This window comes from Pipistrellus kuhlii, unplaced genomic scaffold (assembly GCF_014108245.1).
Source record: "Pipistrellus kuhlii isolate mPipKuh1 unplaced genomic scaffold, mPipKuh1.p scaffold_m20_p_3, whole genome shotgun sequence".
NCBI classification, from domain to species: domain Eukaryota; kingdom Metazoa; phylum Chordata; class Mammalia; order Chiroptera; family Vespertilionidae; genus Pipistrellus; species Pipistrellus kuhlii.
In genome coordinates, this window is record NW_023425529.1 from 24,234,527 (window position 1) to 24,253,183 (window position 18,657).

The following is an 18,657-nucleotide window of genomic DNA, read 5'->3' on the forward strand; positions in this document are numbered from 1 at the left end:
GGGCATATAATTTGGAATGAGTTTCAATAAATGGCATTAGTATTACAAAAGTCCATTCTCATCTACTTATGTCTATGGACTAGTTTTCTCAATGCTTATGTTCATGGAATCGAAAACTTGGAATAGAATTAATGCTGAGTTCATTCTCATACTAGTAATACTCATCCACAGATAAAATAGGCTGGTTGAAAAAAACAATTCATCCAATTCCATTTCTGTAAGATGCATTCCCAACAAAATTTTACTTTTATGTTTATTTATAAATACTTTCAACTTGTTTTTTCAGTTGAAATTATAAGACTTAAGAGTTTTTATGATCAGAGAATTTATAAACTACCCTTACATTTCAATTTATATACACATTTTTATCAAAAGGAAATGTAAGATGATAAATAAAAGAGTTCAAACACAAAATATATTATGATAAAAACTCTGGAGAGGATGTGGAATGCCAAGATCAATTCCAGAAGATAAAGGATGAAAACTGTCCCAAGTATAAGAGACTGCATTTTTTAAAAAAAGTAAGGATTAGTTAGTGGTTAATAAATCTCGATGGCATTTCGAAGTTCATTCGCTGTATGTTAGGAAGCGTGACAGTTATAAAGCATTATTCCAAAGGGCTCAGGAACCAAAAAGTTGAAAGATTCCTCAACAGTCAGGCTGTCCTTGTTCTGAGACGGATTGAACCTCTTCCTCGAGGGATTCAAACGCAGGTTGGAGTAAAACCTGTGGCTCTAGGCCGGCGCTTAAGGATGCGGCACCTTGCACTGTGTTAATGTATGGTTATTCTTTTAAATCGCCTCTCCTCCTCAGATTGTAAGCTCTCCGAAGCCCAGGACTCTCTGTTCGATTTCTGGGGCACTGATTTCTGGGCTCAGTGCCCGTGCTCTTGGGGACACTCCCCAGACGCCCCTGGGATGGATGAATGAATGAATGAACGAACGAACGAATGAATGAATGACTGCCGTACTGCCGTGAGAACGCGCGAGGCTGTTAAAATCCCCGCGGGCACTCCAGTTTCTGTTCAGCGCGTCCCGCCCGCCCGCTGCGAGGCCCGGCCCGGGAAGGCGTGGGAAGGCCCGAGGGGAACTCTGCGCGCTCTGCGGCCGGGAGGGCGGGGCGGGGCCGGTGGGGGCGCGGGGCGCGGGGGGGGGGGAGGGGGGGGGAGGGCGGGGGAGGAGCCGCCGCGCAGGCGCGCCGCCGTCCCCGCGTGCGCGCTGTCCCCGCGCGGGCGCCGTAGCGCGTGTGCCGGCTGACGCAGCCCGAGGGCCCTCCTCTCGCTCGGCGGCGGCGGCGTCGGCGGAGTTTGGGGCGTTAGGGAGGAGGGGGCGCGGGAGGGAGCCGAGTCGCGAGAGGGAGGCGGCGGCGGCGGCGGCGGCGGGGAGGAGGGAGGAGCAGGCGCCGCCATGGCCGCCGCGCTCACCGACATGGCCGACCTGGAGGAGCTCTCCCGCCTGAGCCCTCTGCCCCCCGGCAGCCCCGGCTCGGCGGCGGCGGCGGCGGCGCGGGGCCGGGCGGAGCCCCTGGAGGAGGATGAGGACGAGGACGAGGAGGAAGCGGAGGCGGAGGCCCAGGCGGTGGCGGCGCTGCTGCTGAACGGCGGCGGCGGCGGCGGCGCCGGGGGCGCTGGGGGCGGCGGCGGCGGCGGGGGCGCCGGCGTGGGGGGCGGCGAGGCGGAGACCATGTCGGAGCCGAGCCCCGAGAGCGCCAGCCAGGCCGGCGAGGACGAGGACGAGGAGGAAGAGGAGGAGGAGGAGGAGGAGGAGGACGAGGGCAGCAGCAGCGGCGGCGGCGAGGAGGAGAGCAGCGCCGAGAGCCTGGTGGGCAGCAGCAGCGGCGGCAGCAGCGGCGACGAGACGCGCTCGCTAAGCCCGGGCGCGGCGAGCAGCAGCAGCGGCGATGGGGACGGCAAGGAGGGCCTGGAGGAGCCCAAGGGACCGCGGGGCGGCCAGGGCGGCGGCGGCGGCGGCGGGGGCGGCAGCAGCAGCAGCAGCGTCGTCTCCAGCGGCGGCGACGAGGGCTACGGCACCGGGGGCGGCGGAAGCAGCGCGACCTCCGGGGGCCGGCGCGGCAGTTTGGAGATGTCGTCGGACGGGGAACCCCTGAGCCGCATGGACTCGGAGGACAGGTGAGTGCGCGCCGGCAGCGTCCCCCTGGCTCCCGGTCCCTCTCTCCCTTCCCTCCTCCTCCTGCGCTCCCTGGCCGGGTTTTTTTTTTTGTTGGGGGGGGACGGGGACGGGAGGACTCTTGGGGGCTGAGAAGCCCCCCGTTTCCCCGCACCCAGGGCCCCTCCCCCAGGCGCTCCGCTCGGAAACCTCCCGGCCGCCCCGCCCCTCTGGCTGCGGATAGCGGCTCCCAACTCCCGGACCCCTCTGCCCCCCTCCGCGCGCGCCCCCCGGCTCGGACCCGAGGACAGCCCGCCCGGCCCGGAGCGCGCCCCCCGCGCAAGCCCCCGATCCTCCCCGCGGGAGCCGGAGCGAGGCCCCAGGAGCGCACCCCCCGGCCCACGAGGTTAGCGTCCGCCCGGAGCGCCCACACTTGTCACAACTGCAACTGACAAGTGTTTTCCAACATGGCTGGTCTCGCCTGGATTTTCGCAGAACTTCCTTGTTCGGGGGAGGAGACCCCTCTTCTTAGAAAAAGCAAAAAAGAGGAAAAAAAAAAAAAAGTTCTTTTCTGCGTAATCGCAGCTCCCCAAATGCCTCCCAGGCAGCCGTTAGCGCGGTCTCCAAAGGGATGTAAATAACTTGTATGGGTTGGTTCCGCGAACAAATCTGGGAGAAAGTTGAGAGCGAATCAATCTGTTGTCGAAAAAGAAAAGGTGAATGTTAACGGCTTTTCAGATATCTTGGCGGAACCGGAGGGAGTTGGAAGGGGGACGGACGGAATAGGCTCTCGAAGGTGCCCGCAGCATGGTAGGCGGTTTGATGTCTCTCTGAGTTTAGGTGGTGGTAGTTGTTGAAGTCCCGGGTTGGAGAGCTCTGCAGGAATTAGCGTTCTTCTAAGGAGAGTTCGTTGGGAGGAACTGGGGACTGACCAGAAATGCGCTTGCTTTTTTCCCCCGGGACGTTAAAACCATTGCAGTAGTAGGTTTCGATTGTTACTGTTATTTTTGGTCTCTTTGGGAAACTTCACATTTTAAGTGATTGGTTCTTAGTGTATACTTTTTAACAACAGCACGGCCTCATTCATGTTGTACTGCTTCTGAAGTGTATTAGCATTTATTTTTGACGGTCTGCTAATGTTTAGAGCAGTCTGTTTTTAAATAATCTGTATTCACTTGGATTTAGAAGTTTTAAGTGTTCTAAAATTCTAGGAGTAACGATTGGTAACTGATAAAAATGAATGTGATAAGGAATGTAAGGCCCTAAATATTTTGGAAATACAGTGTTAGGATCTGTTTGACACTTTGATATCGAGTTAAGACATCTTGGCTGGGGTAAAACAGACTGTGCAAACCTTAGAAAAATTGTACCAACTGTGTAGACATGGCAGGAAGGAGAATGTCTTAAAGAGAATTAGAAATTGATGTGAACTGCACAATGAAGAATGCGTTATTTATTGTTTTATTACTTGTGGATCCTTCATTGGTACCTGAAGATATTTGAAAGTTAGTAGTTTCCACAGTTCTTCTATTTGGTTATGGAGACACACACACACACACACACACACTTGTTTAGCACTGCACAATTTAAATGTTGCAGTCATTTCATTCACAGTTTGGTGCAAACTAGGTATTATTTTGGCTTCTATTTACCAGATGAAGAAGCAAGTTGAGTGTCTTCCTAAAAACAGTAAGTAGAATGGTAGTGGTGAAGCTGAACAAAGGTTCTTAAGTCCTTGCTGTTTCCATTTCACAAGAGTAAGAATATTGCACCTTAAATAAGAAGCTGTATGTGTCAGTTTTTGTTTGTTTCAGTTAATATCTTGTCCACTGCAATCCTTTTATTAGGAGACAATGAATTATTGGTCAAGTAGTATTTCAGGAAGTGGAGTTTTGGCCTCATTTTATATTTATTGCATATTTACTTGAGTATCTACTTCTAATATCATACTTCAGAGTAAGGAGTAAGATAATTGGTGCCACAAGTCCAAATAAGGTTAAAACTTGATAACTAAGCATACTTGCTTTTCTTAATGCTTAAGCATTGGAAACTACAAAATACTGTAATTTTACCATTTCAAGGTAGTAGATTGATTACTTCTATTGAAAAAGCCTTAAATTACTAGTGAAACTGGTTGTGGTCTTGATAATCTTAATTCTGTTGTCCTGTTGTCATTGAGTTAAAGAACTATTTTAAGATTGGAAAGGATTCATAATTCTTACAAATTGTCCTGCAGATTACACTAATCTGTGTGGATTTTGTAGATTGATTTCATGGTAGGAAGTCTTTATTTCTGTAACTGATGAAGGGATATTGTGGTTTTAAAGTGCTTTAAAAAAAACTTGAGGCAATTCTATCACAACGATTTTGTCATTAGAATTTACTGTCTCAGGATATTTTTTTCTAACACTTTGAAATTAGGTAGTGTCTTTGAATTTAACATATTTTAGAACTTGTTGAAATATCTTAAATACTTTTAACTGTAAGAGCTTCTTAAGAAAGAATATAAACACATAGATTTTTTGAAGCTTGTGATTCAAGGTGTCTCTTTATAATCATGTATTGAAAGTGTCGTGTGATGAAAACTAATTTATAAAATGATTAAATGACATTTGGTACAAAAAACATTGATTCTTTTCCCCAGGAGAAAGTTATTCAAAACCATGTAAGTGTATTATTGTGTTTCTTTTAGTAAGGTTGGCAAACTTAAAGTTGATGGTAATTTACTTTGGTTATAGAGATAATGAAATTTTCTTTTGGGGAGGGGATATTTAGCTGTGCGAGAACACTAAAAACTAGTTTTTCTTTTACTTTGAATCTAAGTTTAAGTATTTTTTAAAAAGTTACCACCTTCTAAGTTAATTTCAGAGGCTATCTTAAATACAATTTTAGAATTTAAAATGCCTCAAATTTCTTTTAGTTTACAAATTCGTTTTAGCTATTGAATCAGATTTTACTTACATTGAAAGTACTCTGAGCTACTTATCCTATATAAGTGAATTAATAATAATCTCTTTCATTCTGTGGTTGTCTCTTTTAAATTCTCTCTCCCTTTCCTCCAACACCAACTAGAGTATAAACCATGACTTATTTTTGAAAAAGCCAAGGCCTCTTTCAGCCACTTTTATTAGTCTTTATGGGTAAATCTAGGTATCAAATGAAAAGTGCCTGCATGAGGATAGGTAAAAGGGAAGGGCATGTAGAATGAAACTTATTTTAAATGTTGAGCAAAGGTCACAGGCCCTTACCATCTTGTGGATCAAAATTTGTCAATTTTGGGAGTTGTAAACAGGTATAATTAAGATTGCTTTGAACTGAACAAAAACTGTGCACCTATGGATGAGGACAATGGGGGATGGGGAAAGGACAGAGGGTGGGGTGGGAACCTGGTGAAGGAGAGCAATTGAGGGGGGGAAGAGGATCACATTTGTAATAATCTGAACAATAAAGATTTATTTAAAAAAAATAAGATTGCTTTGAAATTGGGAAAACAGACTTATGTTGCTCAATTTCCCTATAGTATGGTTCAGGAAATCCTTTTCTAAGATAGAGGCTAAATTTTAAAATCAGATTAATACTAGAAGGTTGATAAGGTTATTGTCAAGATTTATTAAGGATCTGTTTGTTTGAGGCAATAAAATACCTTTATGTAGAGTAATATTTTGCTCATAATGCATAATTAAACTCCTTTTCACTACCCCTTTCATCTCTGAAGCAGTCAGCTCTTCAGAGTTTCTAGAATTACCTCTTTTTCACCACCCTTTTATTTTGATTAAGAGAGAGGTAGAAGCATTAATGAAGAGAGAGAATAATTAATTGGTTGCCTCCTGCACACCCTGCACTGAGGATGGAACCCGCAACTTGGACATATGCCCTGACCAGGAATCGAACTGTGACCTCCCCTGGTCCCCATAGGTGGATGCTCAACCACTGAGCCATGTCATCAGATTTTTGATGACTTGAGACCACCTTTCAAAACCCATCAAAATACACAACAAACCCCTTTTCTGGTCTTTTAAAACTTGGCTTTAATTTCTTTTTCTATTTTTTTTCTCTTCTTTTATGGTGCTCTAGGTAGAGGGATGTGGTGTATTATAATAAAAAGAGCCTATAATCTGGAGTCAAAGGGAACAGTTCACATTTTAGTCTTGCCTGTATTATGATTTTAAGTAATATCTTTGAGCCTTAGTTCCTCAGCTGCAAAACAGGGTTAGCTTTTACCATGAAGGTGTTCTAAGGTCTAAGAGATTTTTTGTTAATGACTCCTGTGAACTGTTTTGAAGAATCCATGTTATTTTGATGCTTGTTTTATTCTTTTTGTTGTTCATTGGTATATTTTTGAGAGCAGGGATAGTTTAGCTGGTTTAGAACTTTGAATTTAACACAATGCCTTGGATATGGTGAGTACTCATTGATTAGAATTAAATTGAAAAACCAACAATAGAATTTATATAAATAAACGAGACTATAAACTGAGGGCCAAGATTAGATGTCCTTGATTGGATCATTATATTTGGTATTGATGAGTTTAAAGACAGCTTTGCCTGTGACATTGTATGCAAAATTTATAGATACTTTTCTCTGAGCAGAAACCAGCAACTTTTCTTTTTTCTTTTTAAAAAAAAATATATTTTATTGATTTTTTTTACAGAGAGGAAGAGAGAGGGATGAGAGAAACATCAATGAGAGAGAATCATCGATCAGCTGCCTGTTGCACACCCCCTACTGGGATGTGCCCACAACCAAGGTACATGCCCTTGACCGGAATCGAACCTGGAACCTTTCTGTCCGCAGGCTGACACTCTATCCACTGAGCCAAACAGGTTTTGGTGAAACCAGCAACTTTTCAAATGAGTTGGTCTAAGAATTACCTATTTAGAGGAGACCAGAGGTGCATAGTAAATGTTAAAAGATTTGACAACTCTGAAATGGAAAATTTCTATAAAAATGAGTGTGAGTATGGAAATCTGAAATGGATAGTTACTAGAGAGCTGCTTCTTTTTTTAAACACCACTGTTTAAAAGCATTTACTGTATAAAAATGCTTTAACATTTTATCAAAGTTAGTGAAAAACTTGAAATTAAGGGGAAGTATTGGGAGAGAAGTGAGTTATGAGTCAGAATGTTTGGAGTTGGAATTCACTTAAGGTGGTGACCATGGGACATTTATTTAAGTTATTTATTGAATTACTACTATTTTAGGTCTCTTATCTGCAAAAGGGGAATAATAATAAATTGTTGTGGGGATTACATATAGAATATATAGCACAATTTATTAAGCGTTTACTATGTGATAGGTATTTAACAAATACAGGGTGAGGCAAAAGTAGGCTTACAGCTGTGAGTATGGGAAATAGTTTATTCTTGCATTATATTATTTTCCATGAATAATTCCTGTGTGTTCCTGAGAATAGGAACCATGTCTCTTTTGACCATGCTGTATCCGCAGCACCTGACACAGTCCTTGACACTTACTTTATTAGTAAGTATTCTTAAATATATTTTGGATGAATGATGAAACTCCTGAAACAGGAAAATTAACTCTATGTGGTGAAAGAAGAGAAGGAGAGTTTGGAGCAGAGAGACCAATTAGGAGGTTAGAGGAATACTACAGGTGTGAAATGAAGAGGCTTGAGCTTGGATAGACATTTGGGAAAAAAAATCATGCTTGGGAAACTGAATCAAAGGAAAGAAAATCAAATTTTCTGAGTTGTCTCTAAGACAGATAAATTACTATTTCTGAGAAGGAATTTTTTCTTGGATTTAATTATAACAATAGCTTACCCTCCCCCTCTCTCCAGACATATCTATTGCTGAAATAAGTAAAGGAACATTGTGTAGTAAAAAAACATGAACCTTCTGTCAGAAAGACTTGGGTTATTTTAATTTAACCATCTCAGAAGTTGTTTACTTGTAAAATAGGAGAAACGTCTTAGTGTTATGAATAAGTGAAATAGAATATGTGAAACAGAAAAGGGCTTGTATTTAATTTATAGAGTCATTTACTCTCCCATTTCTCATGCACAGAGATGTGGAAAAAATACTCTAGTGGGAATAAGTAATCAATATTGTAGTATTGGTTTTACTAAATCCTGCCTACAGAAAATTTGGCAAATCATTTCATTTCTCTGAACTTAAGATTCTTTTTCTTTAAAGTGAGGGTTTTTGACCATAATATAATTTGGAGCTATCCTTTAGACCAGGGGTGAAGAACATCTGCCATGGCCTTCACAATCATTTGGTCTGGCCCTGCCAAGGCATTACAGGTGAGTTAGTTAAGTGTTACAGGTGAGTTAGTTAATTTTTAAATTGATAATTTTGTATGGCTCACAAATGATGTTATAAATATCCAAATGGCCTTTGGCAGAAAAAAGGTTCCCACCACTCCAGACAAACTGAGAATATTACAGGTGTGGCTTTGCTATATTCAGGATCTCAAAGATACTTTAGGTAGGTTCTTCTGAATTCAAATATCACCAGAATTCTTAATTTATTTTTATGGTGTTAATATTGAAATATCATTTTTGTTCGTCTTCTCTAGGCTTACATTTGTAAGATTAAAATTAGGTCCGATTTATCTTTTTACTTCAGCATATACCTACTTAGACTCATCTATTGCATTGCCTATATTCAGTAACTCAGTAGTTGGTTGAATTTGACTAAATATGGATACACCTAATACAGTGTTTTTCAACCTTTTTTGGGCAAAGGCACACTTGTTTCATGAAAAAAATCACGAGGCACACCACCATTAGAAAATGTTAAAAAATTTAACTCTGTGCCTATATTGACTATATATAAAGTAATTCTCTTGAATAGGAATCAAATAAACACAAAGAAAGTATTTTATTATTACTTTATTATGAAATATTAAGTAAACAAAATAGTGAAAAATTATAAAATTCTTGTCTGCACCTACGGCACACCAGGCAACATCTCGCGGCACACTAGTGTGCCGCGGAACAGCGGTTGAAAAACGCTGACCTAATAGATATTCTTTCTTTCTCACTGCCATTAGGTGTGGCTGCATGAAACAAGGAGAACCATTCTATGCCTTATATCTCCCCCACCCCCTTTTTAAATCCTTACCTGATGTTATGTTTATAAAGAGAGAGAAAGGTGGGGAGGGAGGGAGGGAGGGAGAGACAGAGACAGAGACAGAGAGAGAGAGAGAGAAAGAGAGAAAGAGAGAGAGAGAGAATATCTATCAGTTGCATCCAAAAGCGCCCCTACTGGTCACAGGGATGTGACCTGACTGAGAACTGAGTCAGCAATCTTTTTGTTGTATAGTACGACTCTTCAACCTACTGAGCCACCTTACCAGGGCCCAATTCTTTTTAATGGCATATGTGGAAAGACTATTTGGGGGGGGGGGGGGGAGGTGTGAATATTTGAATGATTTTGAAGAGCAGACTTTGCCAACAAAAAAATAAATTTGCATATTATTTTAAGAGAAAACTAGTACTATCTAGTTTGCTTAAGAGTCCAAGACTCTTGAGCTTATAGAAAGGATTTTAAGAAGTGCAGTTCAGCCCGACCAGTGTGGCTCAGTGGTTGAGCATTAACCTATGAACTGGAGGTCATAGTTCGATTTCCAGTCAGGGCATATGCCCGTGTTGTGAGCTCAATCCCCAGTGTGGGTGTGCAGGAGGCAACCGGTCAATTCTCTTTTATCATTGATGTTTCTATCTGCTCTCCCTCTCCCTTCTTCTCTGAAATCAATAAAAATATTTAAAAAAAAATAAAAGTACAATTCATTGTATCCTCACCAACAACCAATGAGGTGAGGAAGAGTTACAAGCTTCTTGAGAAGGCATAGTCCTAGTTTTAGACGTTTGGACTTAGCTGCTGTACTCTCTATATGTGTGTTTAAACAACCTTGACTAGAAATTTAATAAATTAAAATCGTATAAATAAATGACTTTAAATTTTCAACCTTTCTCTTTTGCAAAGAATTCATATACATTTCTGAACCTTCATTTGTAATATTTATATATGTACATAGATTATTTAGCCCAGGTTTATTTTAAGACTATGAAACATACAAGTTAATTTTTGTGTTGTGGTTATTCATTCTTATGGGGAATAGAAGCTCTTTATTGACATTTTATTTCTGTTAATACTTTTTTAAGTTCCTGATTTGCTTTTTGGTTTTCATTTATATTGAGTTTCTAGAAAGATGAAGTGTTACCAATTTGAGAAAACACGTTTTAGAAGGATATTAGTATTTCTCAGTAAATACATTTGCTAATGCATTTCTAAATTACAAAATTGTGCTGAGAGTGAATGAATTATAATAGTGAATATTTGTTAAAGTACTGAGAGTGAATGAATTAGCAGTAGACTTTTTAGTAGCTTTCAATTTATGATGGCAGCCATTTGCACATGTCTTTTGAGGTGTTGAGCACTAGTATAGTCATTTTCATTAGAAATATTTTTATGATTTAACACTAGCTTCAAACACTAAATATGTGGTTGCTTCTATATAAAATGGGTGGTGGTCCTCATAGCATATTTTTTAACATAACTTCTTGCCATATATAGTCATTTTTCTGTAAACAAGGTAAAAGATAACTCCTTATATTGTAATTGTGTTGAAGTAAAATGTTTCTAGTATTCTTTTTAAAAAAAACCATTTTATTGATTTTTTACAGAGAGGAAGAGAAGAGGTTTAGAGAGTTAGGAACATCGATGAGAAAGAATCATCGATCAGCTGCCTCTTACACACACCCCACTGGGGACGTGCCTGCAACCAAGGCACATGCCCCTGACTGGAATCGAACCCAGGACCTTTCAGTCCGCAGGCCGACGCTCTATCCACTGAGCCAAACTGGTTTTGGCTCTAGTATTCTTTTTGAAGATGGTTGCTTGCTGATCTCTTAAGCTGGATGATGAAAGATGTGGGTGGAGTATCTTAAAGGGTAATAGACTAGAGATGAGAAACAAATTTAAAATGTGCACAGTGCATAGTGGTGGTTGAAGAATGTAACCTACTTGCTTTCCATAGGCTGGATTTCATCATTGTTACATAAAGTCCCTTTTGGCCAATTTAGTGAGTGCTGCTGGGTCTTGGGGGGAAAATCTTTTGTCTTTATTCACAGAAATAATTGTGGGGACAGAGAATAGTCTTTTTCTTGATTAGAAAAATCCATTTTATCTTTTTAAATTATAGTAGTAGTAGATTGTAATTATAGTAATAATAGTAATAATACCTTGGTTTTAGCTAATGATTTGTAGTGTGCCTTCAATTAATTTTGATTATCATCTCATGTGACATCCACATATTTTACTTGCCTTAAAAATCATACTTTTAAAAAAAAGTCACACTTAAATTTGTTACTAAGAACTATTTGAACATCTTTAAGTTTAGGAGTTAACTGCAAATGAGATATTTATATGTGATTCTTAGTACAGATCAGATCATAAGAAAGCAGAATTCCTTCCATCTTAGTTGAGTAGGAAGGTTGGGGAAAATTGACTTGTGTATATGTAACACATGTAATAAAATAGGCTCTTCTCTTTACTTAAAAAAAAAATGTTTGCCATTTTAAAGATCTGAGATCCTATAGCACCATAGCAATTTGGGAGGCAAAATGAGTTGGCCATATAGAAATCTAACATGGTCTAAATTCCTTAATCCCATTTAAGTTCAATTTCATGTTTCTTTTGTTCTTGGTGAATAAAAACTAAAATGATTGTCCCTTTGTCTCTGGGATGAATTTTTGGAGTTGGATTTTATGTTGAGATTGTTAGGCTCAGATTTGTTTTAGCTCTAAATGTGGGACAAGTTCTACCTCAGGGTAACCCTGTTGCTTTATTTATTTATTTATTTATTTATTTAATTCTTTAATTGAATTTATTGGGGTGACATTGGTTAATAAAATTATGTAGGTTTCATATGCACAATTCTATAATACATCATCTGTATATTGTATGTTCAAATAGTGTTGTTTTCTATGATTGATCTTAAATTAATGTGTGTGTGTGTGTGTGTGTGTGTGTGTGTGTTAAAAAATGTTTTATTACTACCAGCATGAGCGGCCTGCATGGGGTGGCAGGTACACAGGACTCAGGGTGTGTGTGGTCTGTGAGAAAATGATGATGACTGGGAAGCTTGAAGGAAAGGGGCTGGGGCTGGAGGCCAGCTCCAAGGGTTCTTCAGACGCTTAAAGGTAAGCTAATGTCAAGCCACTGACAAGATTAAGAAATTCTTGGAAATCTAGCTGCCCATCAGAGTTGAGGTCTAGTTTCTTCATCATGTGGTGAAGGACACCGGGGTCCTTCTGGTTCTTTGTGAAGGCAGCCAGTTCTGTATTCATGACAGTTGGAAACTCTGTCTTAGAGAGTGTGAAGCTGTTACTGTCCTTTACAGCATGCCTCTGTTGTACTAGAGCGAGACGCAGAGGCTGTCAGTGGAGCAGCGTGCTTTGGGTTGAATTAATTAAAAAACAACAACATATCTTTATTGATTTCAGAGAGGAAGGGAGAGAGAAAAAGAGAAACATCAATGATGAGAGAGAATCAGTGATTGGCTGCCTCCTGCACAGTCCCCAACTGGGGATCAAGCCTTCATGTGCCCTTGACCAGAATTGAACCTGGGACCCTTCAGTCAACAGGCTGACATATGAAGCTAATTGACTTGTAGGAGTCATCCTCTTATGTAATAAAAGGCTGATATGCAAATTGTCCCCTCGGGAGTTCGACAGACCAGGAGTTCGATTGCTCACTATGACATCACTGATCACCAGGAGGCAGCGTGGAATGAAGGAAGGCCCTGGCTGGCAGCCAGCAGCCAGGGGAAAGAAGGCCCTGATAGGCCCTAATCGCCGCCCAGGCCTAGGGACCCTACTTGAGCACAAATTTTGTGCACCAGGCCTCTAGTCTATATATATAAAAGGCTAAGAGATGGCCTGGTAGCTATGACGCACACTGACCACCAGTGGGCGGCGCTTTACACAGAAGCTGCCGAGCTGCAGTGACTTGACAGCAGCAGTTCTTTTGGGTGATGCACCTCAGAACCAGAGAGGAGGGAGCCTAATTCCTTGAGGGGCCATGTGATTTCATCTTCGCTGTGGGTTATGTTGCTGGGGCACTGTCAGCCCTGAGTCTGGTTACTGCACACTTGAATTTTCATTTCACATCCTGTATGACAGCAACTTTGCAGAGTGCCCTCTCCTCGCACTGTGGGACCCCTTGGGGGATGTTGGAGAGAGCCAGTTTCAGCCTAATCCCTGCGGGCCAGGCCGAGAGACCCCACTCACTCCGTAGACGGACACCCTTTGAGCTGCGATGCCACCCCAGATGTGGCCAGCCAAAGAGGACCTTGGGAGGTTGTCTCCAGGGCGTGTCCATCCTGTCTTGCCCAGTCCTGCCCCACCGGCCACCTTCTAATTAATTTCCTTTCAATGTGCCCAAATCGCGCACCGGGCCATGGATTCTAGTATTTAATAGTTTATCTTGTTATTAAAACTATCTGCCCATATAAGTCAAATTGTATGTAAATAATATTTTGTTTGTGTGTGCCATAGATGTACCAAAGCAAAGAAACAACTTCTGGTGTGTGCATACCAGATGAAACTCGAGTGAGTTATTTTGATGTATAATATTGGCTCTATTTAATTATTTCTTTAATCAGTAATTCACCCAAATTAGTAAATGTGGCAATTAAATTTCTTTTGGCATTAATGAATGTTCTTATGTGACTTTGGGCAAGTCACATACTTTTGTGTCTCAGTCTTTCTAACCTGTAAAATGAGGATACTAATAGTGCTTACCTCATATGGTTATTGTAAGCATTAAATTAGTTAATACGTTTCAGTTACTGTAGCTACATGACAGTCAACTCAAACATTGAATGGTTTAAAACAAATATTTTGCTTACGAATCTTTGATCTGAGCAAGGTTTCACCTGGTTAGGTCATTCCACTTGGTGTCAACTTGGAGAATCATAAAGGCTGGAGACCGCAGTTTACAGAAAACTCATTCATGTATCTGTCATATATGTGGTGCCTGAGCTCAAAATACTCAAACAGCTGGGTGCTAAAACAACTGGGGCTCCCTGCATCTCTCTTTGAAATTTATCTTTATAGTTGAAAGTATTAGACCCTCCTTTTTCCCCATTGACTCCCTCCTCCTCACACCTGCCCCCTTGTCAGGCCTTTACTGTTTTTCTTTTTTAATTAAATTTAAATTTTTTTTATTGATTATGGTATTACATAATTGTCCTTATCCCCTCATTCCCATCCCAAACCCCTCCCCACATATGCCACCACCTCCTGTTGTCCATGGCCACTGGCTAGGCCCATAAGGCCTTTACTCTTCTATTGTCTATATCAGCGGTCACCAACCGGTGGTCTGTGAGGTCCGAAAGGTTGGTGACCTCTGGTTTATATCTATGGGTTATGCACATATGCATATAAATTCTTTGGTCTATGAACTTTCTTCGCAGGATCTCTTCTGCGTGGTGTCTTCAGAGCAGTCAGATTTCTTTACAGGGTAGTTCAGGGCTCCCAAGTTGTGGGTTCTGAGAGAGCGAGCGCTAAGCTGAAGCTGTACTGCCTTTATGACAGCCATAAGATGTCTGGTAGTATCATAACTTTTGCAGTAGTCTTTGTCCTACTTTAATTCAAGGGGAGATAATATAGATGACCCCCCCCCCCCAAAAAAAAAAAAAATAGAATCCCTCCACCTTTTTTTTTTTTTTTTTTAATGTATTTTTTATTGATTTCAGAGAGAGAGAGAAACATCAATGATGAGAGAGAATCATTGATTGGGCTGCCTCCTGCATGCCCCACACTGGGGATTAAGCCTGCTACCTAGGCATGTGCCCTTGACCGGAATCAAACTGTGACCTCCTGGTTCATAGGTTAAGGCTTAACCACTGAGCCACGCCAGCTGTTTCCCCCTTTCACCCCTCCATCTCTTGATGCCATGTTGTAATAGCATGTGAGAGGATGAATATCGGTGTAACCATATTTCAGTCTGACAACACGGCACATAGAACAAAAGCAGGATATACAGGAAATAGTAAGCTGTTATGATAAAGAATGGGAAGTCAGGTTTAAATAGTGTCATTATTTGTGATGTACATTTTGAGGTAGTGAATTACATAATCCTTCCTTACTTGAGAAAAAGTCATAAAATGTAACAGGCCAGGCAGTTTTTAATTTTCATGAAGTGCCTGTTCCTTTTCTGGTTCAGTTTAGCTTTTAGTCCCTTTGTCAATTCCTAGAATAAGGAGCAGGGCACAAAATAATTCTAACAAATGGGGGTGAGGAATGGTATGGATAACTCAGTGTTTTTACTCTTAAAGTTGTATAATATCAGTATACAACCTCAGACTTTTCAAAAACATAAAATCCTCTTAAATACTTTGAACTATTTTGAATTTTAACCTTTAATAATTTTGATTTTAAGTGCGAGAGAGACAGTAATCTGAGTAGATAGCGGCAAAAAAAATAATTTTTTTTTCGATAGATGAAACATTGCCTATTAGCTTACTCTGCTGTCTATACTAATAAAAGAGAAATATGCAAATTGACTGTACATTCGAAGTGTCTACCAGCCAATCAGAGTGTGTATGCAAATCAACCCAATAAAGCTGACATGCTAATTTGCATACAAGGACCTGAGCAGCTGGGGACAGGATGCCTGTGTCATCACGCCCCAGCCGCTCCAGGCCTCTGGGCAGCATGGGAAAGCAGAATGGCTGCTCCAGGCGGGAGTGAAGGCAGTGCTGGCAGCCAGGGGAAGGAAGGCCCATTCTTGCACCAATCTTCGTGCGTCAGGCCTCTATATGATTAGATTAGCACTCCTGTGTGTGGTTTTGTTTACCTACAATTTGATTAATACTTTGGAAAACTATACATAGTATATTTCTATCCAAAGCATGTTACCAATTACAAAGATAAACTAAGTTTATAATACTTGCTCTGACTCTGTTAAATATTCCTTAGACCAATGGAATTACTGTCACTTTTTTCATGCCACTTTTATTCATTCTGTGTGGAAGACCATGTTCCAGTCTTAATATAGAATATTTGTTTTAGAATAATTAAGATACAAATTAAGACTGAAGAATTTTTAAAAATACATATATATTTTACTAATTTTTTACAGAGAGGAACGGGAGGGAGAGAAAGTTAGAAACATCGATGAGAGAGAAACACTGATCAGCTGCCCTCTGCACACCCCCTACTGGGGATGTATCCACAACTAAGGTACATGGCCTTGACCATAATCGAACCCGAGACCCTTCAGTCCACAGGCTGACACTATATCCAATGAGCCAAACCGGTTTTGGCAGGACTGAAGACTTTTTAATGATTATCTTTTTTATTGATAGAACTAAAATAAAACAGCTTGGTCCATTAGAGATTAGGGAGGTACTTTTGTGGAACCTCATTCTTTAACTTCCAGATCCTGAAGAAAAGTGGTTAGATGCCTTACTCATTCTGTTTTCCTTGTTTATGGTACATTTTATACTTTCTGTCATTCTGTATATAAGATAGCTCAGTGGTTTTTAACTAGTTTGAAAGTACTTATCCATTTCATAATTAGTAATTTGACAATTTCGAGGTCTATGGTTGAGAAAGTAAACTAAAAACAATTTACAGACTTTGAGTAGTGGATGAAACTTTTTTCCAAATGAATATGGAACCCAATACAAAAGACATAATATAGTATTAGGATTTATTTAAAAGTTTTTATTGATTTCAGGGAGAGAGGAAGGAAGAGTGGGGGGAGAAAGGGAGAAACAAGATGTGAGAGACATCAGTTGGCTGCCTCCTGCACTCCCCACTGGGCATTGAGCCAAAACCCTGTTATGTGCCCTATAGGGGAATCCAACAGTGACGCTTTTGGTGCATGGGAGGATGCTCAACCAATGGAGCCACACTGGCCAGGGCAGTATTTATTTTTATAAGCTAAAAATTTTTTATAAAATCAACCAAAAACAGTAAAGCTTTTAGAAGAATTTAAATTTGAAGTAGGGTTTGTTTTATTCTGTTTTCTCAATTCTGTTTTGGCTGCTTAGTCATGAAATTTTGACTTGCAGATACGTACAGCTCCTCTTTCAGACTCTGTATATACTTTAGTTGTACTGATCCAGAGCTATAAAAGTATTTTTAGTATAGACATTTTGTTTGAAAGACACCATTACTTAATTATATCTTAATTATCTTTACTTCATATCACAAATGCAAAAGTGACCAGCCCTTCAAACTTATGCAACAAAACATAATATTGTTTCATGTTAGCTCTTTAATTTGGAACTAGCCACTTGGCTACTCCCCTAGGAGAGGAGAGCATGCAGCAAGTTAATTTGTGAGTCTTCTTGGAAGGTGTTTAATTGGGAAAAGCATAAGGCATGTGACTGCAGACTAATTTTATGAATAGATATGTATAGACCTAAATTAGGGTTGGGAAACGGGAGTGCAGAGTTGCAACTTTACTAATCAGTGTTTTCACAGGAATTGGACATTCTTATATTTTAATTTTTGTGTGTGACAAGAATACATTATATTTGATTTCAAATTATGTGCCCATATCCTCTTCCTCGTTCTCAACTCTTCTTTAAAGTTAGACATAAATTTTAGAAGCCTAGAAATCATTTCAGAGCAGGGGGGAAAAGAAGGACCTAAAGTTGCCAGAAAAATCGACAGCACAAATGAATTTCCTCACAGCTGAAAAGAAGACTACAAATAAAGATGTCCCTCTTCATGTGACCTCAGAATGAATTTTAAATTCAACAATTAACCTCAGAATAAAACAAAAATATTCCAGGTCACAAGCATACTCTTTCCATTCCAGAGACAGTTAAGCTTTCCTCCCTATATACCAGGGGTAGGAAACCTTATTTCTGCCAAGGGATATTTATAACACCATTCGAGGACCATACAAAATTATCAACTTAAAAATTAGTCTGCTATATTTGGTCAAATATTTAATTAACTCACCCCTAATGCCTTGGTAGGGTCAGATAAATTGATTATGCGGGCCTTATATGGCCCTTGGGCCGGACGTTCCCTACTCCTGATATATACTCTAGATCAGTGTTACCCAAACATTTGCTCTTAAGGACTCTTTTAGTTTCTTAAATATTAGGAATATGAATTATATATCAATAAAACTGTTAAAAAAGTTACTGAAGAATCCAAAGCTTTTATTTTTTGTTAATCCTCACCTGAGGATATTTTTCTGTTGATTTATTTTTTTAATTTTTTTATTTTTTAAGAGAGAATGGAAAGAAAGGGTTGGGGAGAGAGAAACATTGATGTGAGAGAGAGACACTGATTGACGGCCTCCTCCATGTGCCCCAGTTGGACCAGGGATCAAACCTGCAACACAGATACATGATCTTTTTTTTTTTTTTTTTTAATATATTTTATTGATTTTTTTACAGAGAGGAAGGGAGAGAGATAGAGAGCTAGATACGTCGATGAAAGAGAAACATCATCGACCAACTGCCTCCTGCACACCCCCCAGTGGGGATACGCCCGCAACCAATGTACATGCCCTTGACCGGAATGGAACCTGGGACCTTTCAGTCCGAA

The 18,657-nt window shown here is 40.6% G+C and overlaps 1 protein-coding gene and 1 long non-coding RNA gene across 7 annotated transcripts in view; one reads left to right on the forward strand and one right to left on the reverse strand.

Annotated features, from left to right (window-relative positions):
* Nucleotides 1-863: 863 nt before the first annotated feature.
* LOC123653160 lies at nucleotides 864-12,521 on the reverse strand. The gene is made up of 3 exons (XR_006742800.1): nucleotides 12,269-12,521; nucleotides 9,980-9,982; nucleotides 864-873 (listed from the first exon to the last, which is right to left on the reverse strand). It is a non-coding gene; the product is annotated as an uncharacterized LOC123653160 (long non-coding RNA).
* AEBP2 (AE binding protein 2) overlaps nucleotides 1,212-18,657 on the forward strand; it is a 59,127-nt gene continuing 41,681 nt past the window's right edge. For 2 of the 6 annotated variants that reach the window (XM_036455671.2, XM_045587816.1), the window contains exon 1: nucleotides 1,212-2,128. In XM_036455671.2, the coding sequence (XP_036311564.1) occupies nucleotides 1,407-2,128 (722 nt within the window). In that variant the 5' untranslated portion in view covers nucleotides 1,212-1,406. The remainder of the gene's footprint in view (nucleotides 2,129-18,657) is intronic. The other 4 variants (XM_036455669.2, XM_036455674.2, XM_045587815.1 and 1 more) reach the window with 3 other exon arrangements.